The 21633-nt window shown below is 41.6% G+C and overlaps 3 protein-coding genes across 8 annotated transcripts in view; 1 reads left to right on the forward strand and 2 right to left on the reverse strand.

Moving 5' to 3' along the window:
• Nucleotides 1-21633, reverse strand: part of LOC311598063 (uncharacterized protein) — a 78053-nt gene that overhangs the window by 48923 nt on the left and 7497 nt on the right. For 4 of the 5 annotated variants that reach the window (XR_014779459.1, XR_014779460.1, XR_014779461.1 and 1 more), the window contains exon 1: nucleotides 4256-4822. Coding sequence is in view for 1 of the 5 variants with exons in the window: in XM_084782868.1 (XP_084638994.1) it covers nucleotides 4256-4300 (45 nt within the window). In the remaining 4 variants the exon portion in view is untranslated. Of the gene's footprint in view, nucleotides 1-4255; nucleotides 4823-21633 lie in introns of those variants that run through there. The other variant, XM_084782868.1, reaches the window with a different exon arrangement.
• LOC311598065 (uncharacterized protein) lies at nucleotides 4843-21063 on the reverse strand. 2 transcript variants are annotated; one of them, XM_084782871.1, is made up of 4 exons: nucleotides 20944-21063; nucleotides 10373-10499; nucleotides 8670-8765; nucleotides 4843-7423 (listed from the first exon to the last, which is right to left on the reverse strand). In XM_084782871.1, the coding sequence occupies exons 1-4, from the start codon at nucleotides 21019-21021 to the stop codon at nucleotides 6201-6203; spliced, it is 1524 nt and encodes a 507-aa protein (XP_084638997.1). In that variant the 5' UTR covers nucleotides 21022-21063; the 3' UTR covers nucleotides 4843-6200. The 2 variants fall into 2 exon arrangements, with proteins under 2 accessions (XP_084638997.1, XP_084638998.1); XM_084782872.1 differs by lacking the exon at nucleotides 20944-21063 and adding an exon at nucleotides 19488-19599.
• Nucleotides 4859-21633, forward strand: part of LOC311598052 (uncharacterized protein) — a 33344-nt gene continuing 16569 nt past the window's right edge. Inside the window, exon 1 of the mRNA XM_084782847.1 lies at nucleotides 4859-4901. Coding sequence (XP_084638973.1) covers nucleotides 4896-4901 — 6 coding nt within the window. The 5' untranslated portion in view covers nucleotides 4859-4895. The remainder of the gene's footprint in view (nucleotides 4902-21633) is intronic.

Here is a 21633-nt window from a genome sequence, read left to right on the forward strand (position 1 = left end):
GGGTTTCTCTGTGTAATCTTGGCTGTCTTGGACTCACTTTGTAGACCTGGCTGGCCATTGATGTAGTCCTGGCTGTCCTGGACTCACTTTGTAGACCAAGCTGGCCTTAGACTCACAGTGATCCACCTTCCTCTGCCTCCCTGGGTGCTAGGATTAAAGGCATGTGCCACCATGCCTGGCTCTAATGTCAGATTTTAGAGAGATGCAGCAGTGCACAATTGACAGGGTTGTCAGAAATTGAAAGCAATTCTGGGGTGCATCACGATACAGACCTTGCAAATACTGGATCACCTCCAGGGATCTCTCATACCTATTGGACTTCCCCAATTCAATGGCTCCTGACAGCATGTCAGAGGCTAGAAGCAGTTCGGGGGTGCATCGTGGTACAAGACCTTGCAAACACCAGATCACCTTCTAGACAGCCCACATGCCTAGAGAGCTCCCTTAACAGGGTGGCTCTTGCCATCTCTCCCTTTCAAATTAATTAAATGAAGAGTGTGAATTTCTCTCTGGGCAGAATGGACCGCAGTTCTTAGTTGCCTGAAGATGACTAGAAGAATAAACAGAAGTAAGATGATCAATCCCATGATTATTCCTAAGTTTATAGCTAGCTGGTTCCTCAGCGGAGCATCCCTGTAAATATGAGTGACTGTGAGCACTAATATGAGAATGTAGTGTTTCCAAATTAATAGCAAGTTGTGAACCATTCCAAATGCCTCAGAGGGGTGCCTGTGTCTGGTTCCAGGACATGTCTGACCTCACAGACGACAGAGGCGTAACAGAAATCTATCTATAATCAGCATGACATGTGGTAATTAGACATGCCTCCATATATATTATCTGAGTAAGAGGATGGCTTCACCTAAAGCATTAATTTTATCTGTAAAACCTTGGTCAATATATCCTGAGAAATCAGAGCTAAGGAAACATTTGGGTCAAACAATATACACGGTTAACAGAGCGAAGCTGTTGAACTGGAGACGCAGCGGAAGCTGCCTGGCATACAGATCCTACTGTGGAGAATAAGGGGAGTAATAGATCTGCTCGGTTGTAAAAGATCATTAGCAGGCATTACACAAGGCAGATGTAGTAAAGTTGTCATATCACGGCTGCTTAATGCTCAGGCCCTCAGCCCCAGGCTGAATTGGGTTTCACCAGACCATGAGTTATTGACTGAGGACTCGCGGTTGTTGCTGTATTTTTATTTTGGGTTTCTTAATTTTTTTTTGCTCCCTTCTATACCCCAGTCCCTTTCAACACCCCAACATCAGGTAAAAGAGAAAGAATCTTAGTGGGGAGAGGGGGCGTAGATTTTCTTAGCTACTTCCTTGTGTTTAACGGTCATCAGGTTCCTTGGGGCAAGTCCAGTCCTCCTGTCAGGATACCTCACACTCCATTACCAGCAATGCTCCCAGAGCAGCAGGGAGGGAGTGACAGCAGTGTTCTTTCTCGGAGCTCTCTTCGGGTCTGACTTTTATCCCCACTGATAAGTCACTGTTCTTTATTCTGATGCTGCTGTCCTTCCCTGTGGGTTACTCACCTTGGCATATTACCAAGCCCCTGAGACTAGTTAGTGGGATGTACTAATGGCTTAACTAAAAGTGTTTTATTCTGATGCTTTATTTAATGGAAAAGAAAAAAAAACTTTAATATGGCCCACAGACTACAAAGAATAAAAGAGTTATGTCTGTCCGCATGCCACTACTGGATGAAACCAGCACAGCTGGCTCAACAGCTATAGAAGCATCAGCTTTCATTATGAGAGATAAAACATTTAAAAAAGCTAAGTAGAGAGGTTGATCAGGACCCGATGGTATTCAAGATTTCTCCTATTGAATTAGAACAACAGTTAGATTCCCTTACAGAAATGATCCTACAAACTTAGAGCCACTTAGGCTTCTCTTGTGATTTGGGACTCTGTGTGGCTTTGGGAGAAACCTGTTGCTCCTATGCTAATCAATTGGGAGCAATGAAAAAAAAATATATCTTGCTGTGGTTGGGGGAAAAAACACTCAAACATACAAAAAGAGAGAGAGAGACAAAGACACGAATCAGATGATTGGTAATAGTCTCTTTCTTTTGGTCCCTCTGGGTAACTACTCTGCTGTCAGCACTGGATAGACCTTTAATTCTCATTTTGATTAAATTATCATCAGGATCCTATAACTTAAGCTGTATGTATGGCTAATCATGTGTCAGTAGGTTAAGTAAAATGATTAGTCCTTGGTATACACTACACTCCTTTAAAGCAGGATGAATCTACAATATGATTCATTTATAAAGACCAGTGTCAAAAGTAAGAGGCCCCCATGTTGTGGTTAAGTTACCAGTAAGGCCTAATAATGTTTATTATTAGGTCTATAATTATTATTAAGACAGTATTTTCTAACCCGCTAACCATCAATCAAGATACAGATACCTGTTATATTTTAAAATACCCTTAGTTAACCTGGGGCAGGGCAGATATTAATCCTCTAAACTACTTCCCATAGTGAGGCAGGTATGGGATCCCTGCTCCAATCCCATGCCATCTGCTTCTAATTATTTCTATTAAGCTACCTCCCATCCATAATCTCACATACTTGCTAATGTTCTTCATGTGGGCCAAATCCTCCATCCATGCCAGCCACGTGCTTCTCCTCCACCTAACCCATGGTGGTGCAACCTTCTACTTCTCTCCTTTCCTCAGGTCTCCCTTCTTCCCAAGATTCTCTCTGTCTCCCTCAGCCTGGAAACTTAGCCATGCCTATCCCATTTGCCCTACCCCTGTGTGATAGCCTTTTATTGGTCAAACAGGTTAGGCTCCTAGGCAAGGAGAGTCACAGAGACAGCAAGCAGTAACTAGCATCAAAATACATCAGACCAACCCCAGATCATAGCAAGCCCGTGGCCCCAGACCTTAGCACAACTGACTCCATGATGGAAGCAGAATTCAGGCCATAGAACTCAGCACACAGACGGCACCAACTGCCAAAACCAAAACTAAGGCCTAATCCATCAAAATCCACAGTTCTTGGAAAGTCTTTAGTTCTGCTTCTGGCTAACTGTTCTTGTTAACTGAAATATGTCAACCCAGGATATGATTACTATGCTTAAAAACTCACCCTGTGAAAGGCTCCAGGCTAACCCTGGGATCCTCAACAGCAGTGTAGTTATGAGCCAGATAATAAAGACTTTCTGTTGGCTTTTAAACTCATGTCCAAGTGGTAATTTTTTTTAGTGAACACCCTACAACAGTGGCATTAAAACATCACAATGTACACATGGCAGAACCTTAGGAACCGGGCATGGAAGGAGAGGAGGACACAGGGTTGATGTGTATTTCAGGCCACAGCACTGGAGGTTTGAATAGATATATTACATTGGAGTCCAGGTCATTCTATCAGGGACCTCAGATGCAGGTGGCGCTGTAGGATCTGGCTTTCCCCACTGCATCTCTGTTGTACTTGCTCTTATCTTTCCCTGCTAAATAGCTATTTCTCCCTTTTGCAATACACAAGGCTCCACGGCTCCGTGGCATGTTGAAGTAGTGATGCTGTGAGCACCATGGGGTAAGCAATTGCCTGAACTGCAAAGTCGAGAGAATTTGACCGTGTCGGGACTGTTAAAGTCTATGGGAACTTTGAGGCATGGACTTTCCTAGTAAGAGAGGAAAGGGAAACTCTGAGAGGAAGGCTGCCAGGGTAGAAGGGTTTGGTTTAAAGTGAGGCATTTTAACCCCTAAACAGCTAAGGTTAACTGTAAGACTAAACTATCTGGTCTTCAAAACCATCAGAGACTTGAGAAGGAAAGAAATTTAATTACTTGAGTGAACAGGTAAGCAGCTTCCAAAATGAGAAGGGGAAAAAAAGAAATGACAGAGACAATTTGCTGCCTTAACAGTCACCCAAAACTCTCTATAAGGCTGAAGCATCATCTTCAGCCTTCTGGCCCAATATAGCTGACAGATTTGTGAGACAGGATTAATAGTTCTTGCTGTATGTAACTTTTCTAATATACATATATATACCAAAAATAAAATAAAATACAATCTTAAAAAAACCAAAGTGAGGTATTTTGTTGTCAAACACCAATGAGCTCTTTGATGTTCTGATCCATGTGTGGCTCACATTAGGGTCAGCACAGCAGAACAAAGTTTCTTCATTTAGTGTAGTACTGGGTATTAACCCAAAGCTGACTTCATTCTATGCTGTGTGTCGCCCCAAGGTAACTTCCTTCTGTTTTCTTATGTTTGATCTAGATACAAGATCTTTACCTTGTCCTTTTTGGCTTGAGACTCAGGGTTCTTCTGCCATAACATTCAGAGCTGCTGGGAGCAAGTGCAATGACACCAAGGCTGGCTCAAAAACCACATTCCAAAAAAAAAAAAAAAAGATAATTTTCATTCCCCTGCTATCATTATGTTCAAGTGAAACTTAACTTCTTCCTTCTTCCTCTTCTTTTCTTTCTTTCTTTCTTTCTTTCTTTCTTTCTTTCTTTCTTTCTTTCTTTCTTTCTTTCATCTCTCTCCCTCCCTCACCTCCCTCTCTCTGTCATAGGGTAGATTCTGGATCAGAAATGACCTGTAAACCGAATAAACATTACTGTGAAACACCTCCTGTTGTGGAATTTCAAAGCAGCCTGACTCCCAGCACCTCTCCAGGTGCTGTACTCTGCAACCAGTTCTGCAGACCTTAGGAACAGAAACCATGAACAGTGTTAGCCTCTCTCCCAGGGTTCCTGGAACACGCAAGGCCTCTGGGAAATGTAGTCCCTGTGACTCTGACTGAACAGAAGCTACACTGGAAACCGCCATTCAGCTTTTCGTAAACACACCCGCGACCCCCCCACCCCCCCACCCCCCCCCCCCCACCCCGAGATCTGGTTCTGCTCTGCTCTCCCAGTGCACCTCTGACATGGAGGTTGGTCCAGGGTGCAGGGCAGCCTTGCAGGCCTGAAGAAGTGTGAGGGGTGGGCGTGGCGTAGTCGGGCTTGAAGGGAGTGGAGGAGGGGTGGGATCTAAGCTTCCTGAAGGTGCTCTGCAGAACTGGCTTGGGTCCCATCAGCATGCATGTCAAGGCTGGCAAGAAAAACGATGGGGTTGATGCTGGGAATAGCCACCTTGTAAGAAGGCATCTTGCTGCCTTAATCCTCCTGTGCTTTTGGGACAGGAGATCAGGCTTGGTACCTCAGGAATGGAGAAACTTGGAAGATACAGGATTGCTTGGGTGGGTTTCTGACAGCCGTTGGCTGGAAGTGGTGTTGGGAGCTCACATCACAGCTTGGCTGTTGCAGCCTGTTTTCAGATGCTGAGCCTTTGTCACATGGCTGTTATTCCTAAGTACATCTTGGCAACAGGAGTTCTGGTCCCTTCTGTACTGACTGGGTGGCCAGGATGCTTGTTTTAGGTGACTGAAGTTCATCAAGTGGCTAGGTTCCTGGGATGAGATTGGTGTATGTGTTGTTTACATCACGTTCTTTGGAATGAACCGTGGACTTACGGATGGTTCCAATACAAATCACAAGGTTCGTCTCCAGCACCATTGGACTTCCGGTAGTGATTATCAATCTGTGGATTGCAACCCCTTTCAGGGTCAAGTGACCCTTTCACCGGGATTGCCTAAGATATCAGAAAAAACAGATATTTACACTACAATTCCTAACACTAGCAAAGTTACAGTTATGATGTAACAACGAAAGTAATTTCATGGTTAGGGATCACGACAACAAGAGAAATTGTATTAAAGTTTTGCAGCATTAGGGGTGTCCAGATCCACTGCTTTAGATCCAAGCAATTGGTTAAGGGTTACAACACCACTTACACAGTGATTTCTACGGTAACAAATTTTCTTTTTTCAGATCTACACATTTGAAAATGTGCTTCCTGTGTCATTCCACGTGTACAGTTTCTGTATGAACTCACTCATAGTTAACAAATATCCCGCTTTACTTAAGGGCCTTGCAGCATTGTATTTTGAAGGGCTTCTCAGCAATACTTCTGTTGCTAATGTCCTTTAGAATAAAGGATTTTCTGTGTTGTTTGAATTTGTAGAATTTTTGATGATTTGTATAAAATAATTATTTAATATCTGAGACCCTCTGTTTGTCTTGACAACATCTCTCTAGTGTGGAAGAAAGGTTGACTGATTATTAAATCCCTTGCAATTCTATGGGTCTATCCCTTGGTGTATTGAATTATAGTATTGAACTATAGCTGAACATTATTGAAGGCTTTGTGGTGATGTTTTTACTAATTTTAATTTTTCTCTACTATGAATTTTGTTGTGTATAGTAAAGCCTGAGCAGTTTTTAAAGACTTTGTCACATTGTTCACATTTGTACGACTTCTTTGCAATATGGATTCTGCAATGCTGTTTAAGGCTTGAGGAAGAACTAAAGGCCTTGCCGCATTCTTCACACTTGTAGGGTTTCTCTCCAGTGTGAATTCTTTCATGTTGATTGAGGCCTGGAGAAGAAGTGAAGGCTTTGCCACAGTGTTTGCATTTGTATGGTTTTTCTCCAGTATGAGTTCTTTGGTGTTGAGTTAGACTATGACAGTTATTAAAGGCTTTCTCACATTCATTGCACTTATAGGGTTTTTCTCCAGTATGAATTCTCTGGTGCTTCATATAGGATGAATAAATGCTAAAGGCTTTCCCACACTCATCACACTTATATGGTTTCTCTCCAGTATGAACTCTCTGGTGGTAAGTAAGGTTTACAGAACAGTAGAAGGCCTTGCCGCATTCCTTGCACATGTAGGGTTTTATGCCAGTATGGATTTGCTGATGCTTATGCAGATAAGAAGAACAGGTAAAGGCCTGCCCACAGTCATCACATTTATACAGCTTCTCTCCCCTATGGATTTGATGGTGTTGGTGAAGGTTGGAAGAACTGTTAAAAGCTTTGCCACACTCTTTACATTTGTAGGGTTTCTCTCCAGTGTGGATCCTCTGGTGCTTAGAAAGAATGCAGCGAACATTAAAGGCCATGCCACATTCATCACATTTGTAAGGCTTCTCTCCAGTATGGATTCTCTGGTGTTTAGAGAGTGCTTGGGGAGCACTAAAGGTCTTTCCACATTCATCACATTTGTAAGGTTTCTCTCCAGTATGTATCCGTTGATGTGTGGAGAGCGCTACTCGAATCTTAAAGGCCTTGCCACATTCTTCACATTTGTAGGGTTTCTCTCCAGTATGAACTCTGCGGTGAACAGTAAGGTCTGATGACGTAGTATAAGCTTTGTCACATTCTTCACATTTGTAGGGTTTCTCTCCTGTATGGAATCTTTGATGCTTACGCAGATATGATGAAGTCTTAAAAGCTTTGCCGCATTCTTTACATATGTAGGGTTTCTCTCCTGAGTGAATTCTCTGGTGTTGAACAAGCTGTGATTTCCAGTCAAAGCCCTTCCCACAGTCTTTACATTTATGGGGTTTTGATCCTGTTGAGTAAAGGATGAGGTACTGTTAAAAGAGTTCAATTATATTTTAAATTATAATTAGTTTTAATATGTGCATTTTCTCCATGGTTACATATTTAAATGTAATTTAGAATCACATAAATGGCGGCTGGACACGTGGTTCAGTGGTTAAGAGCACTGGCTGTTCTTCCAGAGGACCTGGGTTCAATTCCCATCATTGCCAAAGCAGCTCAATACTGTCTGTAACTCCAGTTTCAGAGGATCAGGCACTCTCACACAGGCACGCATTCAGGCAAAACCAATGCACATGGAATGAAATAAATAATTTTAAAAAGAATCACATAAATTGGAAACTATAGACATTTACACACCTATGGGCCTTCAGCATCCTTTAGAAAATGTGGTAAGTTAATACTACCTAAGCCACCACCAAGTTGTAAAGATGAAGACAATATGGAACAGATAATGGAATACTATTATACCTAAATAGCTAAGCCAGATGGAAAATCTTCAATGAGGGCATTATGCTAAAAGAAATAGCACATAATATGAAGCCATTTGACTGTAATATTGGTCTTACATAGAAACTCAACATAGCAAAACGTGTGAGACTGGAGATCAAGTGGTGAATCCAACACGCTGGGCGGCTGAACACACTGGCAGAAATAATACATTTCCTATGTGTACAGGACTTCACTTCTCAAAGCCATAACATTTTTATGCAGATATGTTACAGAGGATGTCCCTAATACTATGAAACAAATGTCTTAAAATACATAAGACAGTGTTATTTTTTAAACACAATAAAACAAATACCTAAAAGAAATACCAAATCGAGAAAATTCTCCTAAGTTACCTTTAAAGGACAGAAGATATCAGTCTATCAAGAAATGGATAATAAAGTTAGCACATAGTATTTTTAGGAGTACTCAGCAGAATACAGCAACCACTAAAAGCAAAAAAAAAAAAAAAAGGAGGTAAGAGTTGGGTGTGGTGGCACATGCCTTTAATCCCAGCACTTGGGAGGCAGCCAGCTCTCTGAATTTGAGGCCAGCCTGGTCTACTATAAACACATGCACTGCTGAGTGACGTGGTTGGAGAGGCTGGACATGATAAGCATCCAGCATGAGATGTCCTCCAATTGTAAAGTAAGCACTTGAAACTATTTCCCACTAACATATAACTTCTCCACACACACTGGAAAGCTGTGCATTCTCTTGTATTTTTGGACTCACTGGCGTGCCGTCATTCATTCATTCCTACATACCTGGCTTTGTGCCTACACTTGCCTGTGTCTTCACACTTCGAGGCTCTTGTCTTTGCTCCAGAAATGTGACCAGGTATGGCTTAGAGAAAGCAAGACCTGTTTGGAAAAGAAAATGAGACACTTGGCTGGTTTCTCCTGGAAATTAACATGTGAACTCATTTTTGTACATATAAGGGAAGAGGTGGTAATTGGTTGTAAAAAAAATTCTATCTTTACCCATTTCCTGAAGGATGGCATGCTTAGGAGTCATTTACAACCTTCAGATCATGAGTTTCATTACAAGGAAACATACTAAAGCCGAAGGGTGAGACATGTGTATGCTTCATGCCACATGCTACTGAGCTTCTTTTTTTTTTTTTTTTTTTTACATTTTTTTCTCCTTTATTAATTTATTCTTGTTACATCTCAATGGTTATCCCATCCCTTGTATCCTCCCATTCTTGCTACTGAGCTTCTAACACGGCTACTATGGTAAAGGATGCATATCTCCAAAACCAAGTTAGACATACTATAAAACGTTTTTTAGCTCCATCATATTCCATGTTTTCCTTAAGGCATGTTGGGGACGGGCTATATGGCCAATGTTCTTCCATCTTGTCAGAGCCTAGGTTCCTATTTCTCCAGCAGTCTGTCATTTATCAGAAACCAGCTGACCCTGACGAGGTTCGGCAGTTAGACACCTGTTGTGGTTTATTATTGGGGATGGTCATTCTAAGATCCTCGAACTCATAGTAAGATCCACTCTCTTCTGGCAAAAACTAGTTTGTCCAGTAAGACTACTGGTAAAATCAGATTAAAGGCCAGCTGCCTGCAAGCAGCAGTTCTGGGAACTTTTTCCTGACTAACCAGATCTTTTACAACTTCCCTTTCTCTCTGGAATTTCTCCTGCTTTTGTGATTATATCAGCTGTAAAGGTAGACACCTGCTGGAGCATTCCAGAGTTAGGTATCCATAGCAACCCTCGCTTATGCAAATACCCATGCCTCTGTGCCTATAAAAACTCTGTGAAATTTTCAATAAACGGGGCTTGATCAGAATCCAGATTTGCCCTCATTTCTTTGTGTCTCCTGTCCCCTTACTTGTCTGCCCCCTGCACAGGTTACCCATTGAAGACCCCGGGGGCCGGGACAAAGGCAGGCATATGAACTATAACAGAGCATAAGCTCCCACAGATACTGTACAAAGAGAGGAGGCTACATTGTTGGCCTGATGTGTTTTAATGCTAATTAATAAAAGTCCTTCACATGTGGGCAGGACAAGTGAGATAGGCAAGGCTAAGGCTTGGGGAGGCAGAGGGAATCTTGGGGAGAAGAGAGACCAGAAAAGAAGGGAGGGGCAGAAGGCCGCCATGGGTTAGATGGAGGAGACGCACATGGCCAGCATGGATGGAGATTTGGCCCACACGAAGAACATTAGCAAGTATATGGGATTAGGGATGGGAGGTAGTTTGATAGAAATTACTAGAACCAGATGACATGGGATTGGAACAGGTATCCCATACCTGTCCCATTCTGAGAAGTAGTTTAGAGGATTAGTATCTTCCCTGCCCCAGGTTCACTAAGGCTATTTTAAAATATAACAGGTATGTGCTTCTTGATTGATTACTAGTGGGTTAAAAAACATTGTTGTAATAATAATTATAGGTCAACTGGGAATTTAACAACAACACTACATGTTGATGAGGACACAGATGCAGTTCTCACCCAGGAACGCAAGGTTGCTGTAATTCTCCAACATCACGTCCCTGTACAGACTCCACTGAGCAGGCTGGAGGCATTCACGCTCTTCTGGAGAGAAATCAACGGCCACATCTCTGAATGAGAGCAGTTTCTGAAATTAAATGAAATCAACAGCCCAATTATTAACATAAATAATGAATAGTCAACATGCTTCCAGTCACAATTTTAAAGTTTGCCAAAAATGAAATTAGTGTTAGAAATGCTTCTGAGACAGCATGGGGTGTGGTATTAGATACTTTTAAATGAAATGACAGCTCATGAACTTGTCCTCTTTAGACAAAGAGAATGACAAAAGATCCAAAACGTACATAAATATGATTTTTATGGAGATAAAATATTAAATTTAGGAATCCACAAAAATACGTATTTGGGGTGGAATGCTTGTACTACACACTACACATTACACATGTTCTCACAGGAGAAAGCCATGGTGAGAAGGAAATTCTCCCACAGTGTAACACAGTACAGCAATGGCCTAGGGTCTACACTCTACCATTGACATCAGGCATGTTCACAGGTCCAGAGATAGTGCTAGTTAGTTCCAACCACGCAACCTCATCTAATGATGCTCAGTCCTGCAAACAGTCATTTCAACTTCTTTATAACTATCTTCTCTCTACAGTTTCCCCACAAACAGAACTTTCCCTCTGGAAGCAGACTTTCCGAGAACCTGAGACAGAGACTAGCACACACCAGACTCACGATGTTGTACATTGTGAAAGTCGCGCCTTGTTTTCCAGTTGTGCAGCTGACTGGAAAGACAACATGCCTTGCATGACTGCTTGGACACAGGTTCATGTCCAGACCACCCAGGACCTTAGTGTCAACAAGGGTAACTAAGGTTTTAGGAAGGTAGGGATATATGATGGGTTAATAAGTTAAAACTCCATAGGGTCTTTCCATATTCATAATTTACTATAAAACCATCATCTTTTATTACATAAGTTATATATACACTCTTGTATAGAAAGCATAGCTCATTGCTTCCACATCATTGGCTACACCTTGTTCTAATGTTTATATTTGTATCTTTATATTTTAGATGTTGTAAGGGAATGCTGACACTGTTGGTGTGTAGAAGGAACCAACAAGGGGCCGGTGAGGTAACTGATTATAGAACAGACTCTTCCAGCAAGATACAAAATGTTGCCGTGGTCTCAGTTCCAAACAAAGCTGTTTATATAGTAAGTAGTTCTGTTGGACAATCATTTCTGTTATGGATAAGTCTAGTGGGGCCTCTAATCTCAATCTGGACTTCAGATATTGACATTTCCTATCACTTAGGATCATTTTTGTGGTTTATATATTTTCTTCTAATACTTTTCACACCTTGGTTCGTTTTTATCTTCTTTAGCTCTACACTTGGACATGTTATACTCTGAGTCCTAGTAATGTGGATTAATTTTATGGCCACAGTGGCTTCCTCAACTCATGAGCCCTGAATAGTGTAAGTTAAATTTTCCTTTCCAGCTTCCCCTGTACCACAGCTATACCCCAGGGTGTAGCTCAGTAAAACAATAGTGAGTGATAGACACGGACTGGCTGCACACTCAACTCAACTTTTTCTCATGCAGAAAATAAGGGCATTCTCCCTGGAAAGAGACTTCTGTGTGCAAATTTACTAAAAATGAATTTAAAAGCTAAGAGAATACTTCAAATATTCTCGAAGAAAACATCCATGTGGGTAGTTACACTGTTGTGCTTTATGAGTTAATTTACATTAATCAATATTAAACCCATAATTGTAGCACAAAAAGAGGAGGGACTTCCTCTTTAAGAGCCCAGGTATGGTGTTGTGAATGAAAATGACCCCCATAGGCTCATAGAGTGGCATTATTTGGAAGGATTAGGACATGTGGCCGTTTTGGAGTAAGTGTGTCACTATAGGTTGGCTTTGCGGCTTCAGATGCTCAAGCTTGGCCCTGTGACTCATTCTTTCTGCTGCTGGACAATCTGGAGGAAGAACTCTCAGCTTGCGCTCCAGCACCATGTCTGCCTGTGTGCTGCCACGCATCCCGCCATGTTGACAATGGGCTAACTCTCTGAGCTGTAAGCCAGCCCCCATTACATGTTCTCCTTTATAAGAACTGCCGTGGCCAGAGTGTCTCTTCACAGCAATAGGAACCCTAAGACACTGTTGCTAAGTGTAAGCATTACGTACACATTAGGAGCATATTTTGTCACTTTACAGCAAAACAGAGATGTCTATAGTTTCCTAAGCTTCACTTTAAAAAAGAAAATGAGAACCTTTCCAATTATTTTAATTTAAAAGTTGGTTAGAAATGATGGGATTTTTATGTTCTATTAGATAGAATAGTAATATCTTACTTAGATAAATGACAAAGACAGTGTGTTTCTTGGGGTGATTGACATCAGAGTAAAATGATATATATGTATCTAATCATTGAATTAATTTAAAAATCTAATAAAAATAAGAAATTATTGGTGCAGGAAATTTGTTTATTTAAAGTATGTAGTGTGTAAATGCATATTCGTGCAAGTGAACATATAAATTTTATACTCAGCAAATGTAATTAGTGTCCGATTATCGGTATATGAGGAAAGTGCTTTATTACTCTAAAGGTCTTCCTACATAATAACACTTGCTGTTCTGGTGCCTATGCTGTGTAGCACCACCAAACTCAACACCATCGGACACACACTACGCCAACACTGCACTTGTAAATCTACCCTGAGTTGTGTTACTTATGTTTGAATTTAATTCTGGTCTTTTTTTCTTACAGACACTATTAATATAATCATATATACTGATTGTTGTCTTTTGTTTGTTTTTGCTTTTTGAGACAAGGTTTCTCTGCATAGCTTTGGTTGCCCTGGATTACCTCTGTAGATCAGGCTGGCCTTGAACTCACAGAGATCTACCAGCCTCTGCCTCCCAGGGTGCTGGGACTATAGGCATGAACTACCACCTTGCAGCTACCTGTTGTCTGTTTAATTTATCCTACAACTATAACCTTTCTTGGAGCTGTTCTTCTGTGTTTCATATACCCTCAATATGAAATCTTCACTATGCTGTTTTCATGACCAAGGGGCCTCAATTCAAAAATTAAAATGATGAGGACAGTCATTCCATAAAATCTGATGGACCATCGTATTCTGACAACACAATAGGGAGCAGCTTAGAGTGGAGTGCTGAGAACCTGGGCAAGGTGTTCTTCAATCCCATACCAGTCGCATACCTAACTAAATCCACATTGGATTCTGCCTTTAGTGACCTATTAGAATCATGGTAGAGCCAAAGGTTCTTCCAGTTTGGATGCTTTGTATTCAAATGGTAATTGATGCCTCTAGAGATTCTTACTGTTCTATGAGCAAACCCTCTTGTATGCCAAAATGACATCTGGGTAACCTTACCTCCAAATTATCCATGACTGGCTAAATATATGCCTACACGTGAGCAGGGCAGAAGTGAGGTAGGCAGAGCTTAGGTTCATGAGCTTGGAAGACAGAGGATCATAGGAACAAAGAATAGGAGGAGGAGAAGGAGGAGGAAGGAGAGGAGGAAGAGGAGGAGGAGGAGGAAGAGGACAGAGACATGAGAAGAAAGGAACAAGCAGCCATGTGTTAGCTTATGAAAGAACCACGTGGCCAGAGGAATTTACTGTGAGGAATGGTGATGGAGGAAAGTAGTCCAGATGACAAACATGTGCAAGTGTTTATGGGATATTGGATGGGAGGTGGCCCAGCTAGGAATTATTAGAGCAATTGACATAGATTAGGAGGTCAGTTTCTGCCCAGTTCCAGTGTATAGGCTTATTAAAAATCTATCAAGTGTCTGTGTCTTTTATAGTTATGGTAGCAGGTTAAGTAATGAGCACTGAAATAATTCTATGATTAATAGTAAACATTGGTGCTTGCTTCAGCAGCACATATACTAAAATTGGAACAATACAGAGAAGATTAGCATGGCCCCTGTGCAAGGATGACACGCAAATTCGTGAAGTATTCCATATTTTTCAGGAATCATTCCGCCCAGCATGATGGACACTGACATCCTGCATCCTCCGAGTTCCAGCCCCAGATGATTCTGTTGCTTTTACTCATCAGAGTTGGACAGCTTCCTGGACAACATTGTAGAAAACTTCTGATCCATTTTGGACCACCATTTCAATCTCCTACTAAGCCTGGAATCTCTCAACATTTAGAAACTGAACCACAAATGCAATCACTAGATTGCTTAACCGTTCTCTCAAATTTGGGGGGGCACTCCAAGGTATTATGTGCCCCAATTGAACCTGAAGAAACCTTAAGAGAATGATGTCCCATTCCCTCAAAGGGGGGGAGTTGTATAGGTTGCTTTTTGCTCACTTAATCTACAAATGCTCATTCTCATCGGGAGGTGGTCATAAGTCATTATTGGTCTTATACAGAGAAAAAATTTGGGGAAACACAGGAACATATCTCTTTGCTTTTATCTTGCATATGTAGGCAAGGAGATAGGAGATGAAAAGAAAGAAAGGGAGATTTAGGAACATAGAGGGAGGACAGAACAAAGTCTAGATGATTGAACCTACTCTTTAATTCAAGGCTTGAATTGTTACTTATAATGAAGGTTATGTCTAAGTCATTGCTATAGAATTTAGTATATTGATACAAAACATGGGCATGTCAAATACTTGGCAGAATTAGCACAAGAATATATATCCTAAGTCTAACAGATAGATTTGACTCTACTAATATATGAGGTAAAATAGTTGAATAAGGTCTTCAAAAGCCTCAGAGACACACAGAACATGGCATTTAAAGTTGTTCTTATAATCCTAAATTTCTTCAACAATGTGACAAGTTAACTCTTGACAACACCCAGCAGCCCTCAAAGAAGATGATGAGCATCAAAGAGCCTCATTATGGACATAGCTTCAAAGGTGGCAAAATAGCCACAGGGCAAAATGTCCTCATTCTTGCCACAAACATAATCTGCCTAAAAATGGGCAACTTAGATGCAGGCAGAGTCGACAGCTGCACTATGCCAAGTCAGGGTAAGCAAGTCCTCAACAGTTCCTGTCCTGTGAACAAGTCTGGCAGAGATATTAGGCCAGAAAGCTGAAGACGAGGCATCAATGTTATAAAGTGTATTTGGTGACTGGTCAGGCAGTAAACTGTCTTCAATCAATTTGTACGTTTTGGAAGCTGCTAACCCACACTGCTGGTTCACTCAGGAATTTAAGTTTTATTCCTTCTCAAGTCTCTGAGGGGCATTGAAGACAAAATAGTATACTTTTACAATCAAGTTTAGTTGGTTAGGGGACAAGATGGTTTTAGATCAAGATAAAGAAGTTAAGCTATTAGAGTTGAGATAGGATAGATATTAAATCTCATTTGGAAATTTAGACCCAACAAGACAGGGAAGACACTTACTTCACACAGAAGGAATGCAGATGGCCAATTCACTATGAATGTAACATGCATAGAACTCATTATTCTCATGATTGTCACATGGTCCCCCCGCTGTATGTAGTTTGTATTATACATGTGAAATAAAATAAAAGTATTTTTAAAAAGAGACAAAAAAATAGTAAACACTGACAGCCATTTTATTTTCTACAACAGCCCTGACTTCTTTATAATGTGCATATAGTAAGGGTTCCAGGACTCTTGTAGGAATCATATTTTTAGTTTAGTGATAAAGTTTCCCCTATTATGTTTCCTCGTTTCCACCCCTCCAATGTCCTACCCTCTTGCTCCCATCTCAAGCCCATGGCCTCTTTTTTTTTAACGTAACATATATTGCCATCTTATTGCTTGTTATCAGGCCAAGACACTTCAGTAATCAACTGCTGTGCTATATACATAGGAAGTTGGGTAAAATATTTCTTTCACAACTCTTTAAACAATGCCGTTTCAGAAGCCACCAAAACCACATATGGTTATTATTAAGAAAGTCACTAAAGACAACGTTGTGAGATGTGTACACCCACCGTTGGATCTACAATGTCCTTTTTCTAAGCACACGCTATCATCACCCATGTTAAGCTTTGTGAAAAATTCTTTCATAATCTCTAGCTTTGTTCTATGAAAAATGAAAATATCAATTGTTCTCACAGCACTTGAAAACACTGAAGGGATGTTTATTCTAAGATGACAAAATTCTCTTGATATGAAAATTCACTGGCATCTTGATGATACCCTCTCAGGTAGTATTATTTTTTAAGAAGATTTAGAAATAACAGCCATCATGTACCCTACAGTCAGTCTCTGTGGTAGCTACTGCACTTTTTTCACATTTCCTACACCATAGGACTTGTGAGTATAGAATTCTCTAAAACCACTTCAATATTTCCACTAGTAATTTTAATATTCCATTTAGCAAGAGGATGAGTGACAAATATAAAATAGATAAATTATAGATATGCAAAGTTTTTTGGGGGGGAAATGGCAAAATTGTAAAAGATGCTGTGACAGAAAAAGACTATTGTTTTGCTGAAACAGTCTGGCAACTTACAAACACAGTTTCGGGAATCGATGCAATAATGAAAAATTATTTTTATTCTTTGGGGATATCAAGGATGCAATAAACAATCCTAAAGGAATTTCTGATAAGTATTAACCCAATATTGCTGAGTTCTATAGCATATAAACACTATAAGCATAACCTAAAAAAATACAAATTAAAATTGAGACAAGATTAGTGGTAACCTAAACCCAAAACGGAAATGGCTGAGGAGGATCTGGAGAAGAGGGGACTCCCTTGGTGCTGCTAGGATGTAAGTTAATAAGTCATTATAACGGACAGCCAAATACTGTGGGGGTTGGTGAGTGTCACCCCAAGAGGCTCATATGCTTGATCCATAGGAACACAGCATAGAGGGGAGTAGCTCAACAACTTGGGAACCATGCATTCACATATATGAGCTACAGGGTCATGCTCATGCAAACCACTACATTGTATAAGTAAAATTGCCATACGACTTAATATGTTTGTTGCCTGAGACATAGACCTGGCTGTCTTGAAACTCACTATATAGAACAGATTGGCCTTGAACTCACAGAGATCTACCTCCCTCTACCTACCAAGTGCTGAGATTAGAGAAATGCACCACCACGCACAGCTAGCAAGTCTTTATAGTAAATCTTAGACAATATATTAACAAGACACAAAATTAATAGAAGCCTTTAGTATGGAAAAGTCCTGTAAAGTCACATAGTTTTTATGCTTTGAGTATATATTCCTTGCCCACAGTTATGCTGGTTGCAATGAATTGAAACCCCATCCATACAGCACATTAGTGTACACACCTTATTGTTTTAATTATTTTTCTATTGTTGTGATAAGACATTACAACCAAGGCAACTTTCTCAAGGCTCGGGGGAGTGAGACAGGATTTCTCTGTGTAGTCAAGATGTCCTGGAACTCTTTCTGTAGATCAGGCTGCCTGGAACTCAGATCCACCAGCCTCTGCCTCCTGAGTGCTGAGATTAAAAGTGTGCGCCACCACTGCACAACAACCAAAGCAACTTATAAAAGAGTGTTATTGGGCTTATGCTTTCAGAAGATTAGAGTTCAGAGTAACGCAATGTCAGCAGGAATCGCTGAGAGCTCACATCGTGATCCACAAGCAAGAGGCAGAGCTCTGAAAGAGGTACATTTGGAATGATGGGAGTATTTCTGTAATCTGAAAACTTGCCTAAAGTGACACATCTTCTCCAACAAGGCCACACCTCCTAATCCCTCCAAAACAGTTCTACCAAACGGAGTCCAAGTGCTCAAATAAGAGCCTCTGAGGACCATTCTCCTTCAAGCCATCACACCTACACTCTGGGGTTGGGGGAGGGTCTGTTCTGTATACTGGAGTCTGCTTAACAGTACAGTTGTCTTCTACTGACTATAGGCAATTGAAGGAGACTAGAAAGACAGGGAAGATTACAGAGATCTGGGAAGAGAGCGAGCCTCTCGAGGGATGGCGTGTGATTGAAGCTTTTCATCAACTGAAAGCCAACAATCTGGACAGCTCATTCTCCATGGTTGTGGGAAGAGCAGGGACTACCTCTCACATGAACTCTGGTGTCCCTGATTTGATCACTTCCCCTTGGTGGAGAAGCCAGGTGGCACACAGAGCAAGGGGAAGCAGGTGATCGAGATGAGACCTGATAGGCTCTGGTCATAGGAATTGGGGGGAGGGGGGCAGTTCCCCTTCTCTCAGAGGTCTGGGGCAGGGGACTAGGGCAGAAGAGGGAGGGACGCTGGGAATGGGAAGACACAAGTGAGAAGTAAGATTTGGGATGGAATCTGAATAAATTATAATAAATTTGTATGAAGGGGTTCCAGTCTCCCCTCATCTATGGTGAGTTCAATTTTAGCCTGCTATATGAGATCCTCTGTTTGTAAAACCAAACCAACAAACAAAAACATAAAACAAAGAGAAAACAGCATCCAACAGAACAGAAGAAAATATATCTAAATGATGTCTTTAAAACATACAGTATATTAAGTAATGACAGAAAATAGAGTTTCAATAAGCTCTAGATTACCCTAAGGAAACTTCCATGAGCCTTAGCAAGCTGATTAAAGGATAATTCTGTTTGGAGCATGAGAACAATGGCTCCTCAGCCGGAAGGAGCTTCTGAAAATCCTCAGTCTGATGTGTCAGCAGACACAGCAGTCGGGAAAGCTGAGTGATGATACATGCCAAGTGCTGGATGAAGAGAGACAAGCGAAGATGCAGCAGCCGAGCCTGGAAACAGTGAGCTTCGCAGGCCCTTGCTCCCTGACAGAGCCAGAGGGGACAGGAGGCCAGGGAACAGACAGTTTGTCCTTGGGTGCATGGGGTCAAAATTGGTCAAAACAATTTTGACACACACACATATACACACACACACACACACACTGTACTTTCCACATAAATGATGCACAGAAAACTATCTTCAATTAAAGGAGAAGTGTGAAACAGCCAGAAGGAATAAGAAATGGGTCCTCAAGCATTAAACAAGTGAAGAAAGTTGGTTCATTGATAATCCAGTAATTTCTTAAGGAAAAAAATAAAAGGAATTAGTCTCTAATGAATGTTCCTTTCTATGTGGGAGAACACATCCCCAGCTCTACAGGTAAAGATGGACACACCTCCCACTCTTCTTCCAAATGGTCTTTGATGATCTGAGCGTGCAGCACACATCAATCTGGAAATTTTCGGTTGGGGCACTACATTTGCAATCCTGTGATCTGGTGCATAGAGCTGCACTATGGAAAAGCCAAGGGAGAACATGGGTACTGTCTTCATTTCAAACATGAACTAGACAGTTAGGCTCAAAAGAAACACTGCAAGTTCACCATTAAATTTCAAAATATCATTGAATTTCAAACCTTTGGTTCCTTGTCAGTGCTTCTTCACTTGTGACTAATAAATCTCATCCCCCACTCTCCAGTTCCATCTTTGGGTTTCTCTGACACACTATCAATACTTGGTGGGTGTTTCTAGAACTGTTTAGGGAGCATCAGGGAACCTGGATGACAGAGATGCCCCATTAAGGGAGACTAAACAGTGCAGATGACATGCAAGGACACACAGGGTTGTGATCAGAGAGGAGCAGTGTAGACAAGGCTAATTCCTCCACAGAGACATCCCTGCCCCCTCCAGCCTTTCACCAAAGACCTTGTACCAAACTCTGTTCTCACAGCAACTCGTTTCTCCATTTTAAAAAGGAGCCCAGAGCCTGGCCATAGGGTGTACGCCTGTAATCCTAGCAGCACTTGGAGGCAAGGCAGAGGCAGAGGCAGATCTCTGTGCATTCGAGGCGCACCTGGTCTACAAAGTGAGTCCAGGACAGCCAAGGCTACACAGAGAAACCCAGTCTTGAAAAAACAAACAAGCAAACAAACAAACAACAACAACAGAGGGGGGAAGACCAAAACATCAATCTCTGAAGAAACTCGAGGATGTATTATTATTATTTTCTAGTACTTTTCACTCTGAACTACAGAGTGAATAATTAATGATGCAAAACTCTATCTTTCCCTTTATGGGATTATCCTGGCACCTCGCCGGAGTGGACATTCAGCATTCAGGTCATAGGGTGATCATGAAAGATTCCTATTCAAGAGAAAACGGGACTATTGTATCATACACCAGCCACCCTCACAGAACTCTGTACCTGCAAGCAAACTAGGTTATGAACTTCTGTCAACTCAAACTAAGAGTCCTGAGGTTACAATAACGTATAGAAGGGGCCAGACACCCAGCTGGCTCTAGATATCCTGAAAAAGTGAGTAGGCTACCCAGAGCGTGCTTCCCCAACCAAGCTTGAACGAGGGCACCCAGCACAGCCTCAGGCCATCAGCACCCATCCCATCAGGGCAATCCTGGATTTCCTGCAGTTCTCACTCCCTGGTCTTGAGTCAGCTCTTTAGTCCTACAAGCCCAGCAGCCTGGTGCAAACAAAGCCTTCTCTCTCAAAACCAACCCCTCCTCTCTGCATTCCTACAGCACCAAGTCCGCTTCTTCCCGCCTCCCACGCGATCTTGACCCGTCCCACTGCGCAGTCCCTCAGGCATGCAGGGCTGCGCTGCACCCTACACCAACCTCCATGTCAGAGATGCAAACCGAGTACTGAGCACGATTCGTTTCTTGCCCAACTTTGAGAAAGATGCACGTGTGCATATCAAAAGCGGAAACGCGGTTTTCAGAGTGGTGCCCTGTGACATCATAGAGGGCGACACTACATTTCCCACAACTCTATGCGAAAGAGTTCCGGGTTCCCACGGACTGTGATTGGTACAATTCCTGGCTTCCTTGTTGTAGAGAAGCATGGAGGAAACAGTCAGCCTCTGCTCTAGGACATCCACCAGGAGCAGGCTGCTTTTAAAATGCTTAACTCAGAGCAGGAGATGTTTGAATGTGGGTCGAGCCTTTGACAGTAATGTTAATAATAAGGGCTGCAGCTTATTTTTGGTCAATATGTTGCAGCTAAAGTCTCCTTACTATGGAATTTTACTTTCATGTGTAAAGTTCACATTGATTCGATTTTATTTTAAAATAACTGAGAAAAAAATAAAAAGGAAATGATCACCATATCTTTAGGATAATTTTAAAAACCAGCTGCTCAGGATCTTAAGACAGGAGAACTCCAAATCAAAGGCTAACCTGGGCGAAAGAAAGACCTCGTCTTCTTCTCCTGTACACACTGTGTGAGCTAAACACAGATAAGACTCCACAGCTGGATAAAGGGCCCATACCGTGAAGGGCACAGGTCAGGGGTACAGGTTTTAAATC

The sequence above is a fragment of the Acomys minous genome (genome assembly GCF_964271855.1).
Source record: "Acomys minous genome assembly, chromosome: 5".
Classification (NCBI taxonomy): domain Eukaryota; kingdom Metazoa; phylum Chordata; class Mammalia; order Rodentia; family Muridae; genus Acomys; species Acomys minous.

Bases quoted from the DNA above. Each gene is read 5' to 3' on its own strand.
- LOC311598065 (XM_084782871.1), bottom strand. From the start codon at position 21,021: ATGCACACGTGCATCTTTCTCAAAGTTGGGCAAGAAACGAATCGTGCT. The intron at 8,766-10,372 runs GTGAGAACTGCA...TTTTCCAAACAG, and splicing joins CAGCAACCTTGCGTTCCTGG to GTCTTGCTTTCTCTAAGCCA. The intron at 7,424-8,669 runs GTATGTAGGAAT...TTTACTCAACAG, and splicing joins AAGTGTAGGCACAAAGCCAG to GATCAAAACCCCATAAATGT.